Source organism: Diadema antillarum, unplaced genomic scaffold, assembly GCF_040938485.1.
Source record: "Diadema antillarum isolate AM-2024a unplaced genomic scaffold, OU_Dant_1.0 seq00001366_RagTag, whole genome shotgun sequence".
In the NCBI taxonomy this organism is placed as follows: Eukaryota; Metazoa; Echinodermata; class Echinoidea; order Diadematoida; family Diadematidae; genus Diadema; species Diadema antillarum.
The window spans coordinates 370,024-395,811 of NW_027272128.1; the positions used below are offsets into that span (position 1 = coordinate 370,024).

Genomic DNA, 25,788 nt, shown 5'->3' on the forward strand with positions numbered 1-25,788 from the left:
TGAAATGTATAAAAATCAGGCTGCCAAATGTTATGGTACAAGTAACTTATTGATATCTAGCATATTTGTACCAGATCTAATGCTCTCCAAAGAAGTGATAATTACCAGGTGTATGCATTGTCCATTTTTAAATTGTCATGGTGTGAATTTTCATATATGAAATAAAAATATGATTGTGGAAGCTATGTACTTGAATTTGTCACCAATGTCTCCGACGTAGTCATAGCATACTTTTGCATAGGATAGAGTACAGGTTGTACATTGTACCGTACTAACCAACTTTGAAAAGCTATGTACATACACTTGTGTGTGTGTGTGTGTGTGTGTGTGTGTGTATGTTTGCATGCTGCATGTTTGTACAGGTTGAAGGCAAAGTGCATGGTTTTATTTGGCTTGGGTTTTGTTAGATATTCCTGCTGCAGAGATGGAGCAGTTTGTGTGTGCAGTGTCAACAAACAAGGATGCAAAATGAATTGACCAAATGCATCATACTTGGCTTAACTCTAGTGTGACACATGTGAATGCAGTACTAGTAGTCTTACAATCACCCTATCACACTAATGTACCACAGATGTAGAAATACTTGTATACTCAGAAGTAGATTCCAGAAATGCGTAAGAGTACTGGTGACTCCCATTATAACAAAGTCCTCGGGGTCGGCAGTTTTCTCTACTTTTATCTGAACAAATAAAGTGTAATAATCAAGCGAATAATTTTAGGCCCTGAATTTTATTTCACTGTATCCTACATTTTGTTATAACCATGTTCATTATAACGGGAGTGCACTGTACCAAGTTGGTAGCAAACTTAATCTGTGGTTGCTATGAAAGCATTGAGATCTTTCAGAATTAACTGAATTTATGTGTCCAATCTTCTCAATACAACCTCCCAAGGAGAATGCTTTGGCAAGTGTTATAATTTTCCAAAATGGGTAGTCTCATTTCACTACTAAAAATCTTGTACACTAACATGGGTCAATATCGTAGCCATTGCTAGATTAATTCTGTAGATGCACCGGATATACTCTGGCCTGAAACTAAAAGTTTTCATGGATCGAGACCAGAATGCTGCCAATTTGTCAAGATAAGAGATGCAGGCTTGTCAGCAATATTTCAGCTTTCTGGGAGTCCATGTAAGGGTTACAACATATCTGTTTCTATGTGTATGTGTCTGTCTGTCATGCTAGCTGTTGTCGCGATACAATTGGCTGTGTGCATAAGTTATGTGTATGTGTGCTACAAGCACACTCTCCTACTTTTTCAGGCAGAGTGGTGTAATGGTGATGATGTGTCATTCACATACAGTGCACTCTCGTTATAACGAACATGATTATAACGAGATTCCAGTTGTAATGACATAAAATTTCTTCGGTTATAATGAAATTATAATGAACTTTTGCTGTAACGAAAGAAAACTGCCGGTCTCGAGGACTTCATTTTAATGGGAGTCCACTGTACTCCTACTTGTGTGTGTGGCTTTGCCGACTTGTTTCACTTATTTGGCATCCTTTGATACGTTCTAAACTTAGGTACATGTATTGGCAGTCGTGGTGATGATACTGGAGGTGGCAGTAATGTCGTAAGTGGTTATGTGTTGTGATTGGGTTTGTTTCTGTGTCATACTGTGACAAAATATCCTCAAGCTATTGTAGTATCTCTTTTTTATACGACAGTCCATGGAAGAATGTAGTCACAACTGATGCAAGAGCAGAATTCAATTCAATGCAAGCAAGTTTAGCATGATTGGCAAAAGACTTACCAAAATCTAGCCGTTAACATTTTGTATGTACAGAAAATGAACTCTTTTCAGAGGTTGTATTTTGTCAGTGTTTCTCTTTCACTGCAATGGATTCATCAATGAGCCACACATCATGCTTTAGGAGTCTACAACAAGCAATGACTAAATTCTTCAGAAATCTACCAATTACCACATCAAGGCATACTTACTTTTGTCTCTGTGATCTATAGTTACAATTTATTCACTGCAATGGAAGTAGAGCCACTTGCATGTAACACAATCAATTTCAAGATTGTCCCACGAAAAACCTGCACTTTACAGATAGAAAATGGGAGGTTGAATGACAAACAAAAATCCCAGTGAATAGAATACATCCTATGACGACATTTATACAGACTTGTGATTTAAAATCTGCACCAAGCCATACAATGTATTTTGGTGCTGTATTATTGAGTCTGTATTCACAATTTGCTTCATCTCCCCCACAAATGACCCTTCAAAGAAAAAATAGTTCAGATCTAATAAGTGTTAAACATTCTTTTCCCATTACTCAATACATCTTGCCCAATTTACAGATGCAAGCAAAAACAAGACACGATAAATGCACATCACTGTTTAGGACAAAGTTTGTATTTTCCTTGGAGGGTCTAAACACCAAGATGTCTTTTGTCTTCAAGGTTCCCATATTCCCAGATATACTAGTCCCAGTTACACTAAAAATGCCCAAATCTTATAACTTGCGATCTGATAAAAGTGATAAACTTTGTAATGGCTCTGTTAGATACACAGACAAAGATGACGGACTGGCAAACATTAAACATGCACCACATGATTGCTGATGAATGAATCGTTTTCTAAAGATTGATATTTATGCATGTCCCCTTTCTGGATGTGTCAGAGTTTTCTTAGACAGACTTCAGATTCGCTCCATGCAGGCTTTTATATGTAAAAGGATATAAACTGGGTTTAGCACATGCTGACCCACAATGCAGTGGTATCTCTCTTTAATTCAAAATTATTTCATGGTACCATGCACCTGTAATACAAAATATGGATAAATCAATATGGACACACATGGAGCATACTATGTTATAACAAGTTCCCATTTCATTATCATGCTAGGACACAGTACATATCAAAAGGGTAGAAACCTATTCATGAAGTACTTAGTATGCAATGTGCAACATACAAGTGCCACATAGCACTGTTACTACACAAAGCAAAAATCAATATTTTACCATTATTTGAAATACTGATAAACATGTTTTCTTTCTTTTTTCTTATAAACCTACATGAAAAACACAAAAGTCTTGACTTTAATACAGCATCCTGTCAACTCCTTTCCACTGTGACAAATTTAACGCAGCTTTTCATGGTGTTGAACTTAAAAGGATCAAGAACACAGTATGCCCAAAATTTATATATCTGCATTCATCACTGTCATGCATTCACCCTTAACTGTAAAAGAAAAAGGGGTAGAAAAGGAAAATCACAGACTCTCAGACAAGACACACTGGATTGAACCAGTCCATTGTCTTGGCATTTGACGGAAGGCCCCCAAAGCCTGCACTACTCCTCACAATGCATTCTATCGGCATAGCAGCCAGCAAAGGTGTCTTGTGTACTGCCTGACTCCCGGTCACTATCCTGCCACCATTGGTCACTTTCTATATTATAGTCCACGTTTTTCGTCAACTCCAAATTTGCAGTTTCAATTTAATTTTCCTTCTTCTCCTGCTCCTGGCTTCCTGAGTCTGAAGTTGAGTCTGAAGTTGAGTCTGACGAATCAGAGCTTGGGCCGGATCCTGAGGACTCCCTTTCTGATGCCATCTGCACGAAAAAAGGAATTTCATCGAAAAAATTGAACCACAGCACTATACAACAAACAATTAGAACATGGAAGTGTACATCAGCCTTGACAATCACAAATGTGTTTCAAGATCTTTGTTTCTTTCATTTGTTGGTAGAGATGAAATGACTTGCACTGTTGCTCTTTTCCACACTACATTTGCACTAGCCCTTCTGATTTCAGTAGCAAAGGCAAACTGCCAAATCAGTCTGCAATCCTGGAAACTTGAAACTTGGGAGGCATTAAATGGAAGCTAGTCTCTCAGAATTCTGAGGACGTTTACTAGTAAAACTGTGTCTTCCTAGATACAGCACAGTGAAATGTACACACCTTTTACCATCCCTTTCATCTCAGTTACCAAGATAATATTTCCTTCAGTTGTCTTTCTCCTGTTCGTTTTTTTGTTTTTTTGTTTTTTTGCTAACTATACATCATTTTTTTTGTGACCACTAATTTGATAACTGCCTTGTAGGACTGGCAATTAAACATATGTGATTAACTCTTCCATCAAAATATACAACAGCAAACCATGAAGACCTGCATCCTAGTCGCAAAGAAGCTCTTGTACAGTTGCTTCTCCCGAGATACATACTTCCGAACAACATTAAGGAGAATCCTACATCTCATGCGAGCCTACAGCAAGTTTTGTCCCATCAGCATCCCTGATGCCAAATAAGGTCAATCTCACATGTTCCTGCAAGCTTTGGTCACAATTCAAAAACACAAGCAGTTTATTTTTATAATAATAATAATAATAATAGTGAGACTCTTATAAAGCGCACATTTCTACATAAAAAAGATAATTAAGGCGCTTTTACATTATGGGTTAACTTCAAATTGCAGGGAGAGAGCTAACCTTCTTGTATGCCATCTCAAAGAGCTTCAGCGAGGCTTGCTGGAGATTAGACGACGCCTCCTTGATCGATTCTGCAGACTGGTTGTCCTTGTCGGCAAGAACCTCTCGCAGTTTGGTGATTTGCTCTCGCAGCTTGTCACACTGTTACGCAAAATAAGTGTAGATTGACGTTAGATGAGAAGACAGCGGAATATCCTTGGTGCCCATCGGACAGCACAAATACATATCAACTACTTTGCATGCGAGGTTGTCATACCTTGCCCACTTATTATTACCTGCATAGAGCAATAAACATCATAACATACACACTTGCTTGGAATAAAACTAAGCTTTTTGATCATGAGATCTTCCCTTGATTCTGAGCAATATCTAATTGAGATGATTGCACAGTGATGTATTAATGCAGTCCTGATAACTACAGGAAAATCATTTTCCAGTCAAAAAAAGTTCTGGCACTATCATCATGTTCAATTGTCATGTAGCATTGATATCCATGACAACAGTCACATGACACTGAACGTGTGAAATTATCACATGTTTTTTAAGTGTTTTAGACATCAAAAGCAAAGGTCGGTATGTTTCTTGATTCAAGCAAAGCTACTACTGTAAAAGTGGACATTTTCACAGTGTCAAAATTTTCGAGCATATCGGGCAACCAGAAAGTAGCACGAAAATGAAACCATGCAAATATTTTTGCTTGCCATTATGTGCCAGTAGTTGAGGTCTTGATTCCGCAGAATCAAAAACATGTGAAACTCTTCTTACCTGGTGAAACATAAAAAAAATTACTAGCGTGAAAATATCCACTTTTACAGTATATAAATCTGTCTTTCAATTATATGCCTGCAAACTTGCTAGTAGGCATGCATCTAGTGGTAAATCAGGAAGATATTGCCCCTATTACCTCGCATTAACCCTATTCCCACCGGAGGGGGGCATTTTGGCTCAAAAACACGATTTTGTGTACAAATCCAATGTAAATTGTGTTTTTGCAATTAATTCATATAAAAATAAATATTCATATTTTTTAATGATTTATTTTAGCCTGATTATGTTTTAGAAAGTTTCTGCAACAAATTTTGATGCAAAAACAAAAACAAAAAGCATAAAAACCCAGAAAAATACATAAGAAATTCAATAAACAATAAAATACATAAGAACTAATTATGAAGCCAAATTTTTGTTTCAATATTATTTGTTGAGGATATTGAAAAGAATATGTTCACCAAAAAATAGAAGTCTTCGAGCTTTAATTCTTATTTATAGGCAAAACAAAATATTTTTGATTAAATTATCATAAATTAATTCATATAAAATACATAAATTAAAATGTGAAAAATCTAACTATACAGTCTTGTAGATTACATTGGCCTCTACCTTAGTGCAAATTTTTGCAAGGATCGTGCGATCTATGACCGAGATCTGAAGGGGATGGGGCCAAAAAGGCCCCCCACAGTGGTTTCAAGTCCCTCAAAAAACCTGGTGGGATTAGGGTTAAGTCTACTATGTGATCAAAACCCTTCTTGCAGGTAATCTGATTCGTTTGGAAGAAATCTGCAGGTGAAGTCTTACCTCGTCCGACGGCAGCTGGTCCTTGAATTCCTCCATCTTGGATTCTGTGTCATGGACGATGTTTTCTGCAGAGTTCACAGCCTCCACACGATCCTTTCCGCAAGAGAGAAACAAATAAGCTTCCAGTTTAGGCTACATAGCATGTCACTTTCATCTTGGTTGGGTAATCTAGCTTTTTCAGCAGAGACAAGCTTGTCACTAGTGATTTCATAGAGGCATTTAAAATCATTATCTATACCCTTACAGCCACAAATTGGCAGTTCTTCACAAAGAGGACAGATTTCAGCCATGTAGGAGAGTGTGGATAGTTAAGAGGACTACATGATCCCTTACTATTTTTTCTAGCACTCACCAAGAAAACAAAATTGATTATCAACAGCAAAGCATACAACTCCTGGGAGATACTGTCATGCTCAGATTTCAGTTATCCACATGCCATGTTGGAACAGGCAATTGCGGTTGACGAAAAATATGTTACCATCACTGCATGACAGACAGCACAGTGTAAAAGATTACCACGACAAGGCATAATGCCTTCAAGTTTGCAAAAATTTTGGTATATTCAGTCACACCAAACAATGAAAAAACTACTGGAATGTAATTTCACCTCGAAAAAGTTGTTATCGACACTGTTTAAACTGTTGCCTCCCAGGAAACACATTTCTGTGGTTTCATTAAGCTCCTCTTTATTATAACTTTTTCTTTTCATTATTGCCATTACAAAAGGTAAAGAAGCTAAATCCTCTTTCATGAGTCCCACATTGTTCATATTGTTGGCTGAGAGGTAGAAGAGCATCATCACAGTTTTGGGAGGTATCAAATTCTCGGTATCACGTTGTAGAGTTTGATGTCCTCTACGTCATTATGGTATCAATTTTTTATTTTTTTTATTTTTAGTAGGTGCTATTCTCCTTGATATTTGGAACAATACTTATAAATCTACTCACTTTTGATTAAATGAGCTTTTTATTTCATGAATACTGATTGTTTTGTTTTTATTTACACTCCAATCTTAGAATGCGATAGTGCCCTTCTGGTCCTCAGCTGATGATAAGTAAATGTTTTGGTAGCAGAATAGTCTAAAGCCTTTTAATTGTTCCATCTATAACTAGGTATGCACTGAAATTCAGAGTTGTCAATTTCAGAAAAAGATGATAATTGCTGCAACAATATTACCCCAGGACATGATAGGTTGAAGTGAAAACTGCCATGTCAAGGTAAGGGCAGACCAGTAAACACATCTGAGGGCACTTCTTAAGAGTCTCACAAAATTTCTGTGTCTAGCATGACTAGCTACATTCACAACACTCTCCTGTAACAAGTTTGGAAAGACCCTGGACCTGACAAAAGCTGAAATAAAACTGCCTTACATAATTCTCAAATGTTGTCCCCCCCCCCCCTTCCCCTTTTCTTTCTCTCTGAAACACTTCAGAAACTCACCTTCCTCTTCCTGTCCTCCTCTGCAAACTTCTCGGCAGCTCTCACCATGTTCTCAATCTCATCCTTGCTAAGACCACCGGATGACTGGATCACAACTGGAGGAGAGAGACAAAGATCACTGTCAATAAGTACTGATTGTTCTAGTTGATAGAAGCACAGGCAACAGTATACTCAAAGGCATAAAGACATACTTGATTAATTGGAGAGGTTTCTGTAGGATTACATGCTCCTCAATGTCTGAAGTAGCTATTTAGCCAAATTTGCACACACATGCACAAGCACAAATAGATACACACACAGACAGACACCAAAACACTGATTAAAACAAAACTGATCCACACACATACATGTGTGCAGAATCAAACCATCAGTATGTGCAGTACTGAGAAAATATCTGACATTGCCTTACACTTTAATTTCAAACCCTTGTAATAGTTTAATCATGTACAGTTATCAGAAGAAGTATCCCAGGAATACCCAGGGTTAGCAAATCACATAAAGGAAAACATAATGCCTCCAGCGACATTTCGTGGCCGAGGCATAAAGGACTCTTTCACTACTTGATGTTATGAACTTGGTACCACCTGCCACAAATTAAACGTTTAAAGGAGACACACTATCACTTACTCTGCTGCTCCTTTCCTGTGCCTTTGTCCCTGGCCGACACATTGACAATACCATTAGCATCAATGTCAAAGGTCACCTCGATCTGAGGAACACCTCGTGGCGCCGGGGGAATGCCGACCTATGGAAATGAAGAACAAGGCATTTAAAAGCCACAGAAAGAGACATCAGAAGCTTGCATGAGATGAATTGTTAACACAACTTATCAACCACCCACAGGCTCTTTTGCAAAGCCGTAAAATATAATAATAACCGCAACAGCATTTCTAGTCACTTTTCAAACGGTGTCACAGATATACAATGCACGTTATAGAAACTTTATATCGATTACATCCCATAAGTGTAATTCTCGTTACAAAGTATTCCTCTAGTAATCTAATTAATGTGAAACATTCCAATTAGATATCGTGTTACATTTATGAGGAACAATTCTCCAGCCTTTAACCAACGGCATAGACATTCCTTTACTAGTAACCATAACCACAGCAGCTGGCAGATATTTTGACAGGTGAATGGCTGTTGCAAGTCACTATCATCAGTGTTTTATGCAAGAAGGACCTCAACTATTGCCATTAGATGTCAATATCCCTACAAATTCTCCACTATTCTTTTTCACAGCAAACCAGACACAAAACAGATATAGCTTTAGATTTATTACCATTGTCTAAATGCCTTATCTTTGTTGGAATTTCTCAAAGTTAATTTCAATGTCCTTTGATTTACAAAAACAAGAATGATGAGCTCTTGACTGATGAGCACTAAGACCCCGTTTACAGTGCGGGGCTGGGCTCGGCCACGGCTTGGCCGCGGCCGCGGCCAGCCTCAATTGCGCGGCCGAGCCTCGCAATTTTGTCCGTTTACACTGCTGGGCTCGGCCGCGCTTTTAATTCAAACCTTTCAATATTTTGTCGTAGTGGCGCTCTGCTTGTAAACAAATGCAATTTGGTATTGTCTGGTTTTCAGACCCTTTGCCAACTGAATTCTGTGGCGACGAAGTCGCCATTCGGGCAAAGGCCTTTGCCAAAGGAAAGAATCCTTTGCATGACAAAACCACCTTAAACTATACCAGTTTTCGACGTTGAGGGGGTTAATATCCTGAATAGTGAAAGATACAGGCTGAGGGTTTGGAAGCCAGACTAAAATTGGCCGCGCAATTGGCCGCGCATTTGGCCCAGTTTGCGTTTACACCAAGAAAAGGCCGGGCTCGGTCGCAGCTCGGCCGCGGCCGAGACCACCTCCAGAGCGAGGCCAAATGCGAGGCCAAGCATTTGGCCTTTTGCGCGTTTACACTGAAGCGGGGCTGGGCACGGCCGCGGCCGAGCCGCGGCTGAGCCTCGCACTGTAAACGGGGTCTAAGAAAACAGCAAAACTTTAAGTCAATCACCAATGGCATCTGAAATGCATACTGGCAACTTACAAGTTGGAACTGTCCAAGGGTCTTGTTGTCCCCTGCCATTTCACGCTCTCCTTGGCAAACCTTGATCTCAACCTGTGTCTGGCCATCAGCTGCAGTCGAAAAAACCTGGATGAAGAAATTGCAAACCATCAGAGGAATTATTTTCACTCATGATCATGTGACTTCCACAAAAATACAAGGGCTCCCATTTTGGCAAAGTCCTCCAGCTTTCTTTCGTTATATCAAAATTTTGTTATAACCGAACAAATAAACAATAAAAAGCATAGAGCAGATAATGTTGCAGGCTGAATTTTTACTTCATTTAGCTGGAATTTCGCTAAACCATGTTCTTAATAACGGGAGTGCACTCTTACACATGTATGACTCAGATTTTACTTATTACAGGTCAAAGACATTCAAATGATGCTTCAACTGAAAAAAAAAAGATAGAGCATTTTACTTTCAGTCAACAGGAACAACAAAGTTCTTAACACGTTGAGAATGAGTCCTGAGTATACTCAGGCAAGTGTCCATAGGAAATGCGTGTTGTAGCAAAATCAGCCTATCCTCAACAGGTTAAAGGACAAGTTCACCTTCCAAGACATGTGGGTTGAGTGAATGCAGCAATATTAGTACAACACATCAGTGAGAGTTTGAGCAAAATCGGACAATCCGTTACAGAATTATGAATGTCTGAAGTTTCTGCTCAGTCGCGGCTGGATGAAAACACTACTATAGCTTGTGATGTCACATGAGTACAACGATATAAAGAAAGAATAAAGAAAATTCAACATATTTCCATTTTTCTCGCATAACAAAAGAACACTCGACTTCTCTCTTTCAGAAGGCAGGGGGAATAATATTACCCTTGACATACGTCAGTAGCAAGTCGAAGATATGTGCACTTTATTCAAAAAGAAAAGTTTTGTGAAATTCTCTTTTTGTTTTCCTTATATAGTTGTACGCATGTGACATCATACACTGTAGTGGTCTTCTCTTCCAGCAGTGACTGCGCAGATACTTAAAATATTCGTAATTATTGTCCGATTTTCCTCAAACTTTCACTGATGCGTTTTACTAATATTGCTGCATTCTCTCAATCCTTATGTACATAAAAGTGGACTTGTCCTTTAAGAATAGTGTTGTTCCTAGAAGCAGCCCTAGCAGGCTTACACTGTCCATGAGGTGTAGCATAAAGACAGAGGGTTTTCCTGGCAACTCACCTGGGCCTTCTTGGTGGGGATAGTGGTATTCCTGTTGATGAGCTTGGTGAAGACACCTCCAAGGGTCTCAATACCGAGGGACAGCGGTGTCACATCTAGGAGCAGAACGTCAGTGACGTCACCTGCCAACACGCCTCCCTGGATGGCTGCTCCCACAGCGACTGCCTCATCAGGATTCACCGACTTGCTGGGAGGTCTACCAAAGAGGTCCTGGACAAGCTGCTGAACCTATGGCAGCAGATGGAAGATCATTTACAAATGTCAGACTTGTTCCAGAATTGACAGCTGTCATGCATGAACAAATAGTGAATTTCCTTGGTGGCTTGCCTGACGTGCACAAACCATGTTTGCCTGGGGGCTTATGTTTGTGCATCTTTAAGGAAATGTCCACCTTCATACACATGTGGATTGAGTGAATGCAACAATATCAGTAGAACACATCAATGAAAGTTTGGGCAAAGACAATCCGTTCAAAAGTTATGAATTCTTAAAGTATCTGCGCAGTCACTGCTGGATGAGAAGACTACTACAGTGTATGATGTCATATGCATATGATATAAAGAAAATAAAAAGAGAATTTCACAAAACTTCACTTTTTGAATAAAGTGCCCATTTCTTTGACTTGCTACTGACATATGTTAAGGGTAATATTATTCCTCCTGCCTTCTGAAAGAGAGAAGTCAAGTGTTCTTTTGTTATTTGAGAAAAGTGAAAATATGTTGGTTTTTCTTTATTCTTTCTTTAGATCATTGCACACATGTGACATCACAAGCTATAGTAGTCTTTTCATCCAGTCTTGACTGAGCAGAAACTTTAAAAATTCATAACTTTTGAACGGACTGTCCGATTTTCCTCAAACTCTCACTGATGTGTTCTACTAATATTGTTGCATTCACTCAACCCACATGTCTATGAAGGTGAACTTGTCCTTTAAATTTCTGGAGCAGCCTATTTATCACAATTGGCAATATCTGACATTGGGTGTTCCTCTACAAAACCACATAAGCCTTCCACTGCCTATTTAAAATCAACATAATATAGTTCTCTGCACTTTCTTGCCAGTTGCTGACTCAAAATGTGGCAACACTCCAGGCCAAATTATCTCTTAGTTTGGAGTCCATCACTTAGTCAAAGGAACAGAAACCACTCCAATTCCAAGCAATCTGAATGGGGTGAAAGGAGGACCAAACACTTCTTGACCGACTATCACTTCGTTTTGAAAAGGTAGATAAGTCAAACTTCAATTAAAGCAAAGTTTAATAGTACGGAAGATGTTCATCATCATGGTAGAATCTGAAAGAAAATAAAGTAATCGTTTGTCACACAAAGCGAGGTAAACACAAGGTATGCGTACGACGTTTCGGCCGCGAATTCTGCTGGCCTTCGTCTGGCAAAGTTTGTTGGTTTGTTATTTTGCTTGATGCTGGCTCTGTTCTTCTGGGGCCATGGAATCATCAATGAAAACAAAAATGAAAATAAAGCAAAAAAAGGCTAAGTAACATGGGAAAGTGGGAATGATAGATTGACAAGGACTCTAAATAATTGGTCCTTGCAAATTGAATCTTGGGTTAGGTTAGCCATACCTTGGGCATCCTAGACATCCCACCAACAAGCAACACCTCCTTGATGTCTGACTTTGTGACCTCTGCATCCTGGAGGGCTTTCTTGCATGGATTCACCGTCCTCTTGATAAGAGCTTCTGTCAGGGACTCAAACTTGGCCCGAGACAGCTTCAGGTTCATGTGCTTGGGTCCTGATTGGTCCATGGTCAAGTAGGGCAAGTTGATATCGGTCTGAAATGACAGGAAATCACATGAAATGCAATATACCCCCAGCAGTGTTGTTCTGAATAAACATTTGACCTCTTTGACTGTCAGATTTCTAATGTATCAGCAGAAGATGTTAGAACGAACAAAGATCCTTTGCTCTTAAAGGATGTGTACAGTTCTGGTCGAGGTGAGGATTTAGCTTTTAACGTTTTGCGACATATTCAGAAACCACTCTATGAGATGTCAAAGAGCATGCAATTCTATGGGGTATCAAAAGTTTATTTGATGAAAATCGGTTTTGAAATTGCTGAGATATCCAAAAACAAGGTGGGACAAAGAGATCCTAATAAAAGGCTTGGCCTGTCGCCTTTTATTTTTACTTTTTTGGATATCTCAGCCATTTGTAAACCAATTTTCACCAAATAAATGTTGAATCCTTCTCAGAATTACATGCTTTTTCATATTTCATAAGAGGTTTCTCATTTTCTCATTTATGAATGTTCAAAACATGAATCCCTACCTCAACCAGTACTGTACAGTCCCTTTAACCTACTGTTTGCGTACGAAAGAGATCAGATTAACTTCAGGTAAGGAGGTCAAGGGAGTAACATGCTTTTGAGGTGATCTCCTTGCTACAAATACAGAGCAAAAGCTACAAAATCATTTCTCTTGAATATAACCTTCTTTGCGTTTAAGATATAGTTTGTTTGTTTGTTTGTTTGTTTGTTTGTTTTTTTATATTCACTGATCTTGCATCTATATTTTTGCCTCATGCGTGTTACATTATCACAGAAAAGTCACTGTTTTGACTTCTTGGAAAATGAATTGAAGTGCAGCAGCCTCACCTGGAGAGAGCTTGAGAGTTCAATCTTAGCCTTCTCAGCAGCTTCACGCACTCTCTGCAGCGCCATTGTGTCCTTGGTCACATCGATACCAGACTGTAACACAAGATGCAGATAAGCTCACAAGATGAAGTTAGGCCTTCCCCATCAGATGCTCAAAAAACTTGCACTTGCACTCATTTTACCATCTGAAGTGATGAATAAATTATACACATACTAGATACTGTACACTTTGTCATATCCTTGACACCTATCGCTTTTCATATATCTCATCTTACCTATCATGAAAATGTTAGGTGCAAATTCTTCCAACATAAATACAATATCAGCTTAAATTAATTTTTCTTTCTTCATGATATTGCTCAACATATTGCAGAGTTATTCTAAAGGCATTATAGGCAACTTTTCAATAGAAGGGCTTACAAAAATGTAGTCAAGGAAATACTAGTTGTATTCTGCCTTCTGCAAATCATTAAAATTTTGCAGTCACTTTTCTTTTTATGCACTTTTTCTTTTTTTTATGCACTTTTCTTTTTATGAATGGCTGACACATACACAGTGCACCGAGTTAGAAATCGCTTCAGCAAAGAGCTCAGCAACTCACATCTTTCTTGAACTCAGCCACAAGAAATTTGACCAGGGCATTGTCAAAGTCTTCTCCTCCAAGGAATGTGTCACCGTTGGTCGACTTCACTTCAAACACTCCCTTCTGAATCTCAAGCACAGAGACATCAAATGTTCCACCGCCAAGATCGTATACTGCGATACTAGTGAGTAAAAACATAAATGGATTGCACATCAATTCTTCCCACTCCCAATGTCTGATTTCCTGAGTATCTAGGAAAGACTGCTATTTAACATAAATTTGAATAGACGCTAAAAGTCGATTTGTAGAGATGTTCAAACCTTCTTCAAGACTCACACTTGCATAAGCAAGGGCGTAGCGAGGGGGGGTGTTTTGGGTGTTCAAACACCCCCCTTTGCCAAAATGGGGGTGTTTGAGGTGTTCAAACACCTCCCTTGGGCAAAAGGGAGGTGTTTCAGCTGTTCAACACCCCTCTTCAACAATGTTTAGATGTTGAAAAATGAAACAAAAGCTGTCTTTACCGCTTTTATTTCCGTTTTGAATTCCGCCTTTCCTTTCTTTTGTGTTCATTTTTTTTTCTCTCTCTCTCTCTTCCCTGCTTTGCTTTCTGGCCGAATCGCGAAGATACAATGCGCATAATGTTCACCGTTTACCGGTGTTATACTGTACGCGGTACCGTAAATTGTGTATGATGCATAATATTATGTGTGTACGCAATGCATGCTGCGCTGCAGCCTATATTATAGGCACAATTGCATGCTAAGTTAGGAAATAGTATCAACTACCAAGTACAGTCAGTATAGTAGCCTACTGGAAGCAGCTCAAGCACGTTTTCCCGTTTTCACAGAATCTCAAGGTAAGCTAACTTACTAGAGGTCTAATTCTGTTTATATCCGATGGTTTTCAACGTAATTCGCATAATGATTTTTAACACAGCAAACTGACAATACTGTACTTCGGTAGTTCGGTGACATATCAAAGTTAGACCTAGGCATACTGCGAGAGCAGCCGCCGCACGCTGTGCTCGCGGTCCAGGGGAGGGGCGTCCGGGGACCGCGCGCGCCGCGCGACGTGCAGCGGCTGCTCTAGCAGTTCAATAGGCACAAGCTAATCCAATATTGTTTTGTTATGAGTCTGGGAGTAGCAAGTTACATGTACTTGCTACTCAATCATGGGCGTCACCAGGGGGGGGGTGCGCTGGGTGCGAACGCACCCCCCTTCTGAACCTAAAAAAAACACCAAAAAAAAAAAAACAAACCACACACACACACGCACAAAAACGCTTCAGTCTGCCAGTGACCTCAACGCCGGACGCTAAATAATTGTTCTTTTTTTTTTATTTTTCTTCTTATTTTTTTTTATTTTGCACCAGGAGGAAAAAAAACAAAACAAAAACAAAAAAACATAAACAATCGCACCCCGGATCTGGCAGCACTGATGCTATACATACAGTGTTTACTATCTATCGATCGTACTGTATATATAGGTACGGTATCATTCATTGTGCAACGGATTATCAATTCAGAAAATGCAAAAGCTCCGTCGCATGGGAGGGAGATACCCCGCCCACACTCTCCCCCGTTATAGGTCTTCAATCATCCAATCAGTGGCGTAACGGGGGGGGGGGGGGGGGGGGGGGGGGGGCACCGCTGGTTAAAAAAAAAATCAAAATTGTAATTCAAGGGTTAGTAAACTGCTTTTGAAATTGACATGAAAGGGTGAGCAAGAAATTTTTTTTTTTCTCTAAGATTTCTTTTAACCATAATCAAAGCGGCATCAATAGTGTGAAACATTGTTCAAAAAGCCCGGAGCCGACAAAAGATTGTGATTCAACGTGATTCCTGGTTGGCATTCTGAATGAAAGCTGGATGGAGCAGTGTACTCAGAACATCCGAACGGCAAATAGTCGCTGCAATGTTGCGCAATGTGATGTAGAATGTACACCTCTGTACCTTACACTTCGTTATATCAAAGCTATATAGATCACCGAGTGTTGCTTTACATACTGTATAATACTTATTAAAAGGCCTTACATTGCTAATAATAAGCCTTGACCTGGGCTATTTCCCAACTTTTCCATGTATAAAACACACACACACAAACACAAACAATTAGGAGATGCTCTAAAGTGCAGATTTTGCCCATCCTTCCCCCGCTTGGTCACGTCGAAGCCCCCACGCTGGTCATACCTCCCCCAGTCATGAACATAAACCGACATCCTTGACTACCGGTGGCGCACCGCCCCCCTTAATTTTCTAAGCGAAAAAAAAAAAACATAGGTACAAACGGCAGTTTTTGGACAGTAAAATGTCAAAATTTTCACTCTCACTCGCTCCGCTCGCTCGTATTTAATCGCTATGCCATTCTCCTGATGTTGCTGCCAGTATCAAATTGCCAGCAGTTGCACCCGGTGCGCCCCCCCCCCCTCCTTAATTTCCAAAGCGAAAAGGATAGCTACAAACGGCAGTTTTAGACTGTAAAATGTCAAAATTTTCAAGCTCGCTCGCTCCGCTCGCTCGCATTTTATTCAATTCAATTCAATTCAATTCAAACTTTATTTCATTTTTCGAAAAGGACACAAACATTTCACTTTCTTTGGTAACATACAATAGGCCTAAGGTTGCATAATCAAAACAAAGTAAATTGAGAAAACATAATTATTGTGGAACCTTGGGGTAACAAAAACGTTGTAAGGAAAATTGATTGACTGAAGTGATACAGACGATATAATCGTTATGCCATCCTCCTGATGTTGCTGCCAGTAATTGCCAGCAGTTGTGCCCGGTGCGCCCCCAGCCCCTTAATTTTGAAAACGAAAACATATAGCTACAAACGGCAGTTTTTTGACTGTCAAAATTTTCAAGCTCACTCGTTCCGCTCGCTCGCATTTAATTGTTATGCCATTCCCCTGATGTTACTGCAAGAAATATGGCTACAAGCGGAAGTTTTTTTTGACTGTAAAATGTCAATTTTTTTCAAGGTCACTCGCTCCGCTCGCTCGCATTTAATTGTTGTCCCATTCTCCTGATGTTGTTGCCAGTAATTGCCAGCAGTTGCACCCGGTGCGCCCTGCTTAATTTCCAAAGCGAAAAAAAATATAGCTACAAACGGTAATTTTTTGACTGTAACATGTCAACATTTTCAAGCTCGCTCGCATTTATTTGCTTTGCCATTCTCCTGATGTTACTGCCAGTAATTGCCAGCAGTTGCGCCCGGTGCCCCCTTAATTTTCAAAGCGAAAAGATGTAGCTAAAGACGGTATTTTTTAAACTGTGAAATGCCAAAATTATCGAGCTCGCTCGCTTCGCTCGCTTGCATTTAATCGTTGTGCCATTCTCCTGACGTTGCTGCCAGTAATTGCCAGCAGTTGCGCCCGATGCGCCACTCCCCCCCCCCCCTTTTATCTCCAAAGCGAAAAGATAGAGCTAAAAACGGCAGTTTTTGGACTGTAAAATGTCAAAATTTTCAAGCTCGCTCGCTCCGCTCGCTCGCATTTAATCGTTATGCCATTGTCCTAATCTTGCTGCCAGGAATTGCCAACAGTTGCGCCCGGTGCGCCCCCTTCATTTCCAAAGCGAAAAAATATAGCTACAAACCGCAGTTTGGGATTTTAAAATGTCAAATTTTCAAGCTCGCTCGCTCCGCTCGCTCGCATTTAATTGTTATCCCATTCTCCTGATGTTGTTGCCAGTAATTGCCAGCATTTGCGCCCGGTGCGCCCTGCTTAATTTCCAAAGCGAAAAAATATAGCTACAAGCGGTAATTTTTTGGCTGTAAAATGTCAACATTTTTAAGCTCGCTCGCATTTAATCGCTTTGCAATTCTCCTGATGTTACTGCCAGTAATTGCCAGCAGTTGCGCCCGGTGCCCCCCCCCCCCCCTTAATTTTCAAAGCGAAAAGATGTAGCTAAAAATTGCATTTTTTTACACTGTGAAATGCTAAAATTTTCGAGCTCGCTCGCTGCGCTCGCTTGCATTTAATCGTTGTGCCATTCTCCTGACGTTGCTGCCAGTAATTGCCAGCAGTTGCGCCCGGTGCCACCCCCCCCCCCTCTCTTATCTCCAAAGCGAAAAGATAGAGCTAAAAACGGCAGTTTTTGGACTGTAAAATGTCAAAATTTTCTAGCTCGCTCGCTCCGTTCGCTCGCATTTAATCGTTACGCCATTATCCTCATGTTGCTGCCAGGAATTGCCAGCAGTTGCGCCCGGTGCGCCCCTTCATTTCCAAAGCGAAAAAATATAGCTACAAACGGCAGTTTTGGGGATTGTAAAATATCAAAATTTTCAAGCTCGCTCGCTCCGCTCGCTCGTATTTAACCCATTCCATAACGGGAACCTGGCGGCCTGTGTACTAAGTCTATGGAGATTTTAGAATTCAGTATGGGACGGATTAATTGTTATGCAATTCTCTTTTTTTTTCTTTTTACAAAAAGTCCCTCCTACACCCTCTCCCGCTCGGTTGCTTCGCTCCCTCGCCGAGGATCTCATACCGTCACATAATGTACCCCCGTAATAGTCCTTCATAGTATTTTCATTTTCACTATGCTCTATATATAAACGCGACTTTTACACTCTTGTCTTTACAAAAAGTTCCTACCGTGGGAGGGGGTATCCCCCTCCCACACCCTCCGCACTGAAGGAGTGGAATGGATCATCGCAGAGGATCTCACACCGTCACATAATGTACCCCCGTTACGTATAGTCCTTCATAGCGAAAGATTCGTGTATACGTATACAATTACATGTATGCATGTACATACTATAGAGCATGTGTAAATGTTCATGATGACACAGGAGCCAATAAACCAAATAAAAAAAAAAAATCTCACAGTTTACATTTGCTGTCCAAACGCACCCCCCTTGAAAAATAGCTGGTGACGCCTCTGCATGTTTAACCCAGTGACTTTCTTGGATACTACATTACATCTATAAGTTAAAGCAAAATTCAATGTAACTCGTAAGAAAAAGAATCAAGATAAATTTCCTTCATAACAACAGGGCTCTGGCACTGTAGAGACGTGGCTTTGCCGCCTTCGACGGCCCTTCTAGTTCATATTGCCCATGAGTCGCATTGGCATAACTACGGGAAGGGGCATGGGGGGCACATGTCCCCTCAAATTGGCTGGTCAAAAAACCCAACAAAACATTTACGAAAGTAGGAAAGGAAAAGAAAGGAAAAGAAAAGGAAAGAGAAAGGAAAGAAGAGCAAACAAAAAGAAAGTGGAAGAGAAATACCCGGAAGCGTTTGCTCCCTTCTCTCACTCGCATTTTAAGTTTCTTAAGCAATGCAGGTTATATTAATAATTACTATTCTTATAAAAGGGAATTGGTTTGTATCTTGTGTCTCTATCTAATGTCATATTATTCTTTTACTTATAAAGAATTTTAGTGTATAATAATAACTGCAAGGAATCGGGCGGAGGTTGACCTAAAATAGATGAATGTCAGTGGATAATGGCCTGTGACCAATAGCCTATTCCTATCATACCCACTATGAGAACGGAAGATGCCGATAAAATATACACCATCATGAGAATGGAGAAACAATACACTAGAACCTTGGGGGGGGGGGGGGGGGGGGCGTTTCATGAAGGAACTTGTCGGATAAAATGTCCGACAAGTCAATTATATCAGACAAGTTCAGAGAAATCAGCCAATCAGACTTAAGAATTTCTAAAAACTTGTCGGATATAATTGACTTGTCAGATATTTTATAAGACAAGTTCCTTCATGAAATGCCCCCCTGTTCTCAGTATACAAAATTCCAATTTTTTATCGCTCGTAAAATCTAGGAACAAGATGGTTTCCAGTAGCGTGATGCCTGAATATCATAATATTTGGGTAACAATCCTCGGATGCGGCATGAAGATGTACTTAATAAAAATCAATTATTGTATTTTGATGACGAATCTACGTTTTAAAGAAAATAAAGTTTCTTGTCGGTCGCTCGCTCGCAGAATGGTTACGGACGGCAAGCGAAGTGACAGAGTCATATTCGGCTGATAGCTTAGGTGATGGAATTATCTTAGAGGCTTATGGTGAATTTTGGTGACGAAATCACACTTCTGTACCGTGAAAAAAAGAGAAGTAAAGTTAATGAAATTTCAGATGAGATCACTACGAACACAATGCAATACAATAATAATAACGATAATGATTGATAATAATAATTATAATAAAAATGATTATGATGATAATAATAATACTAAACAGAATGACAGAAATAGTTCAGATTGATATGAAATGATTAAATCTGACATTTCTTTTTCCTTGTTTCCTGTTAATGTCACTTTCATATATTTGCATGTTTTATTTTTATATCTACATGTCTCTGTATCTTCTGAATATGTAATTTCCATTGAGTTACATGTAAAGAGAACAAATTCCCATATGGACAATAAACGATGAATTGATTGAATTCACATTATTATCATAATTGTTATTGTCATTATTATTATCGTTATTATTACCATTTTTCAGGTTTATCATCAAAACTCCTTTGAGATTCTTCACGCTTCCCACCCCCTCTCTCCACCATACTTCCAAAGTGTTCCCGCTTCTCCTGTCAATCAGTTATTTTCAGTTAAGATAAAGAATAGATCTAATCTTAAACACCCCCCTTTAAAAAATCCTGGCTACGCCTATGCATAAACACAACACTTTTCATGACCTAATCAAACAATCATTCTGGCATTGTTACACAACTTTCATATCAATACAAAACTGAAGGTTTACTTATCAAACTTTTCAGGAAAAGTTTAAAGTCTCTACAGGGAAGAACAGGTACAGATGTTTATTTGGAAGCACACGTTTCACTGGTAAACATCATGTAACCATTTTCCAGACAACTCCCAAAATAAGGATTCCAGGATATATCTCATCAAATATCTCAAATATCTCATCAAACAAAAATATACAAAATAGAAAATTGATGAGCTTGTGTCTGCAATTTGAAAAGATATATCAACAAAAGGTCACTATTCATCACAACAGCTAGCAAAAAAAAAAAAAAAAAAAAAAAAAAAAAAAATTGTAGGATTGAAATTAGGAAACCAGTTTTCATCAACACTTTCTTCATTGGTACAAATTAAGTCTGCACACGAAGTTAATGTGACTTACACTTTGTCATCGGATTTGTCCATGCCATAGGCTAGGGCAGCAGCTGTTGGTTCATTGATGACTCTCAGTACATTCAAGCCAGAAATCTGGCCAGCATCTTTGGTTGCCTGGGAGACAAGATGAATAATGGATGATAAATGGATAATTGCACCAGAGAACCTTATGTGGACGAACTAGCAAATACACATCTGCCTTCAGAGAAGACTTGTATAGTAGTGCCTTCAATATTCTTGTTAAGAAGATTTCTCCATTCATCCATGGTGACTAATGTGTCTGAAAAACGACTCGAGTAGAAAGAAGATGTAACTTGAAGGACCTGTAGACTGTGGAGTACCTGCGGTAAGACATTGCGGCTGCAAACTTCCCACCAAGCTTCCCACTCCAACTAGGGATATTCCCCTCACCCCTGCCAAACTTCTCCATCTTTTGCCATTGAGAATGCTATGGAAACTGAAAGTTTGTCAAGTGACTAGTCCACTATCTGTATGCTGGCTGTGCCTCTAAAGTGCACGGCCATTGTGACGAACACATGTTCATTGTTACGTCACAATCACAAGCCATCAGACTGCATACTCTTTCTTCTTCCTTAGACATGCACACTAGTGACCCAAACTTCTTGATCCAAAGATCAAGTTTGGCTGCCAGTGTGAATGGACAAAAAAAGATCGCAAAGACCTAATGATTAATCTTTTGCCAGTCTGACTGCGGCTATTGAGTGGGCTCTCTAGTTCGCCGCTTTTTGAGCCACTCAATTTGCCTTCAAAATGGAGTGCTATGACCCCTTACCTCTGAAAGGATTCTCCTTACCTGTCTCTGCGAGTCGTTGAAGTAAGCTGGAACTGTGATGACTGCATTCCTGGCTGGCTGCCCCAGATAACTCTCTGCTGTCTCCTTCATCTTTGTGAGAACAAAAGCACCAACTTGGCTGGGGGAGTACACCTTGTCATTCGCTTTGACCCACGCATCTCCATTCGATGCCTTGGTGATTTCGTAGGACACTGTTTTACTGTGAAAAGGGGGAGAAAAAAAAGAGGACCTCAGCATATTTAAAAAGAAACATATCTTCATGACAAATCACTGAAAATCAAGAATCACCTTCCTCCTTTCCTGTATCACAAATGACAAAAATTCTTGAAGTGGTGCAGAGCCCATTGTGTCTTAGAACAAAATTCAAAAGCATTTGTTGAATACTGGTGCTGCCACATTCTTGCATCGGCATACACTGCATGCTCGGAATCACACATTTCTATCATGGTCTTACATACCAAAGTTAGCAATATTTCATCCAAATTCAGAGAGTAGTTGAGAGGACTCTTGGTGTGTAAATATCTTCTTTTCAACACAAGTTAGTGATACATATACTCTTTCAGAAATGAAAGAAAAACTGGTACTTTTAGCAAGAGAACATAACAATGAAGAACTCACATATCCTTCTGTGTTTCTGGGTCGTCAAATCTCCTGCCAATGAGACGCTTTGTGGCGTACAATGTGTTCTTTGCATTAGTGACTGCCTGCCTCTTTGCTGGCATGCCTACAAGTCTCTCATCGTCTTTGGTGAATGCAACAACAGAGGGCGTTGTTCTTGCTCCTTCTGCATTCTCAAGCACCTTTGGCGTCTTTCCCTCCATGACAGCGACACATGAATTCGTTGTTCCCAGGTCGATGCCTATGACAGCCCCTCTCACTGTTGAGTCTGACGCATAGCACCTTGTGTGATGATTGTGGTATTCTGTGTTCAATGTGCTCCATGTTCCCTGCATCAAAAGATGGTCAAACGACATATATGAAAGTGAGGATAGGGTCTATGAACCTCTTTTTTTATGTCCTAATAATATATGGACTCATTATCATGATCCACATAGATCTACACTGAACTGCACTGCTGCCAACCTTCCCCCGAATTCCACCAGAATCTTCTTCCAAAATCTTCTTCTATGGGGTGTTGCAAGAGCAAGAAATAGAAAGTTGCAATCAATTGCAAATATCTATTGCAAAGTTCGCAATAGATATTTGCGATTGATTGCAACTCAACTTTCTTGCGGTAGACTCACACTAGCTATATGAGTATGAGTGCACTTGTGACAGAGGAAAAAGTAGCTTAGAAACTAACTGCGACCAGCAGCCCCAACGTACAACGTACAGTGTTGGGGCTGCGCCGTTTTGGCATCGATATTTTAATGTTGTACCAAACGGGTGCCGTTCCGGCGCTGTACTTCCTTAATTTTTCAACAAAAACTACTGGGAATACTTACATGGGTCGACTAAACCTAAATGATTCACATCGGCGACTGTTTGATGCATTTCATTGCTTATGATGCAGAAAATGCTGTCTTATAAGGCAAATATCTTCAGCTCACCGATGCTCACTAAAACTCACAATCACTTGCACATGCGCACACAATGCATTCAGTGCAGTGCATTGACAGCTGTATTACTCGCTACATGATGCATATTCACCGTGCGATGATGCATTATTCATATCCTTTTGCGTCCGTAACGTTGACGTCATTGTTTACGCATGCGTAGATGCGTACTGATGGATATACACGTTCAAAATAGCAGCAAAGCTCTCCACTAGGGCAGACCGCCTACTCCTAAAAAATGTGGAAAATTATGCAGTTTCCAGATAAATTGGTGAGAAGGACCAAGGCAATGGGGTAGTGTATATTTCATTTTATATTGTTACTGTGTTTATGATGGACATTTAGCCATGGTTTATTTGTGAAGTTGCCGTATATGTGGCAATAGGGAGTTGTTCGTGATTCTCACTTGAACGAAACTGCGGGGTAGCCGCCAGGACCCCGCCGCAGAGCGGCGGGTCTCCGGGGCTACTTAGAAACCAAAGTAGACCCATTATTCTAATATTCATTAGCGAACGTTAGACAAAGATCTAGACTATCCCGAGTGAATTATCCGACGTCTGCGTCCATACAACTTTACAAGCTTCTAAGTTCTGTTCATGAGCTCAACTGTGCACTACAATTTCCTTCCTCACTTCTCACTGCAATTGCCATGATTGCATATGCATGGTACTGCTCTTTTACAACTTCAGCAATCGCACCTCACCCGAACCTGGATGCAAATTGAATCACATGTGTCTTGACTCCACTTCCCTGCAGCTGCATGCAGCAGGCGAGCGCGAGCAGCGCTTCAATACTTGAATACTCCAGCGCTATTGTAAGTAACGTGAAAATGATTGGAACTGGCGCAGCTAGCAAGCTGCGTTGCATGAGACGAGCTAATCTCGCGATCTGTCTATTGTACTAGTGACCAGTCGTAGTTGCCATTCTTACCGTTCTCAAAATGCTGGAAAACTGCCTCTGTTGTGAATAGTGTCTCATGCATCCCGAACTACCGCGTAGGCAGTTTGTCGCTATCCTTGCTGCAGTTAACATGGTCAAATCTTTGCTTCTGTAGCACTGATTCCAAGACTTTTAATTAATTTTGCACGTACAGTACACGGTAACTGTAGCGTAGTGTGGTCAATCCTGTATACACTGTATCAATGGCTGACGCACACAACACACGTGTTTCGCAACGAGAACATGCAGCAGCAGAATAGGGAGACGCGTACGTCGAACCAACCAGTGCAGGCTTTCTGCACAGCCAATGTACCGCATGCAGCAGCAATGGGTGTGCATGATGTAAGCTTTAAAGGTCTTGCACGATTCTGCGCATGCGCAACATGTCTGGCATTGATTGACTCTACCACCATTACCCTTCTAGAACTTACTGAAATGTTTTTAGATAAAACCGAAACAAGCGGATTTCATTGACATTTCTTTCCCAGACTGTATTTTTTCAACACTTCTCGTTTCTTATTTATCCAATCGACCCACGGATCGTCTTATTTTGGTTGCAATTAAAGGTATTCTTTTCTCTCTGATCCTCCTCTTTATACGCTTTCTTCTTTCATTTCTGCATTCTCTTTCGTATGTCTCATAACTTTTTTGTAGTCTCATGTTGTCCATGTGCTGTGACAACGTGATGTGGATGCTTATCACATGCACATTCCATTGTGTTTATTCCATTGTGTTTAATGACCATGATGATTACATAAATGGTAGCATATGATAACCATTCAAAAGTAAGACAGTTGTAACTGTAATTTGTCCGGCAGTGTTTTCAATGAAATTACTTTGCATCACAAAATTTGTGTTACAAGTGTAAACACCAAACACCATATTCTCATCTCTAATCCTCTACCTTTCCTTCTGTCTTTTTCAATCAGCAAGGATTCAGCATTAAAGACTGTTGGTCAAGGAACTCTTTAGAATGAATTGTTCTTTGTCTTTAACACTATTTGGTGCACAAATTGTGCCTATACACAGTATATCTTACAGTGACTAGATGTTGAACTGGGTTTATATGACGATGTTCGACAGGATCAGCTTACCAAGTTTGTTGCATCCGAGTGTATACTGATTCCATAAAGACACATTTCTCATAATTTTGAAACTTTTGTTTGTTGTTCAGGGAAATGTGTCATACAGTATAATGAATGTTTGATGTGCTCTTTCCATAAGGCTCAGAGTGCTTACAAATTACAAAGACAAAAAGATTAGGCTTTTCAAACAGAAAAAAAAGGATACATGTAGTAAATAAAGAGCACTTTGATATATATATACACCCACCTTTTATTAGGACCACTTTGTTTTGCTTTGTTTTTCGATATCTCGGCTATTTTATAACTGATTTTCATCACATAAACTTTCAGTTCGTCTTAGAATTGTATGCTCTTTAATATTTCATGTAAGTGCTTTCTATAATCTCGC

General features: G+C 39.9%; 1 protein-coding gene across 1 annotated transcript; it reads right to left on the bottom strand.

The window, feature by feature from the left end:
- Positions 1-1,960: 1,960 nt before the first annotated feature.
- LOC139708679 (stress-70 protein, mitochondrial-like) lies at positions 1,961-24,491 on the bottom strand. Its single transcript, XM_071620613.1, has 14 exons — positions 24,307-24,491; positions 22,439-22,767; positions 21,821-22,019; positions 21,014-21,120; positions 13,913-14,075; positions 13,312-13,404; positions 12,281-12,490; positions 10,698-10,925; positions 9,496-9,600; positions 8,082-8,199; positions 7,455-7,549; positions 6,015-6,107; positions 4,443-4,583; positions 1,961-3,567 (listed from the first exon to the last, which is right to left on the bottom strand). Exons 1-14 carry the CDS (start codon positions 24,406-24,408, stop codon positions 3,454-3,456), a joined length of 2,097 nt encoding a protein of 698 aa, XP_071476714.1. The 5' UTR covers positions 24,409-24,491; the 3' UTR covers positions 1,961-3,453.
- Positions 24,492-25,788: the final 1,297 nt, after the last annotated feature.

Excerpts from the sequence above, each read along its gene's own strand:
- LOC139708679 (XM_071620613.1), bottom strand. The coding sequence starts at position 24,408 with ATGTTAACTGCAGCAAGGATAGCGACAAACTGCCTACGCGGTAGTTCG. Across the intron at positions 13,405-13,912 it reads TGGCTGAGTTCAAGAAAGAT|TCTGGTATCGATGTGACCAA; the intron begins GTGAGTTGCTGA and ends CTTGTGTTACAG. Across the intron at positions 3,568-4,442 it reads TTGAGATGGCATACAAGAAG|ATGGCATCAGAAAGGGAGTC; the intron begins GTTAGCTCTCTC and ends TTTTTCGTGCAG.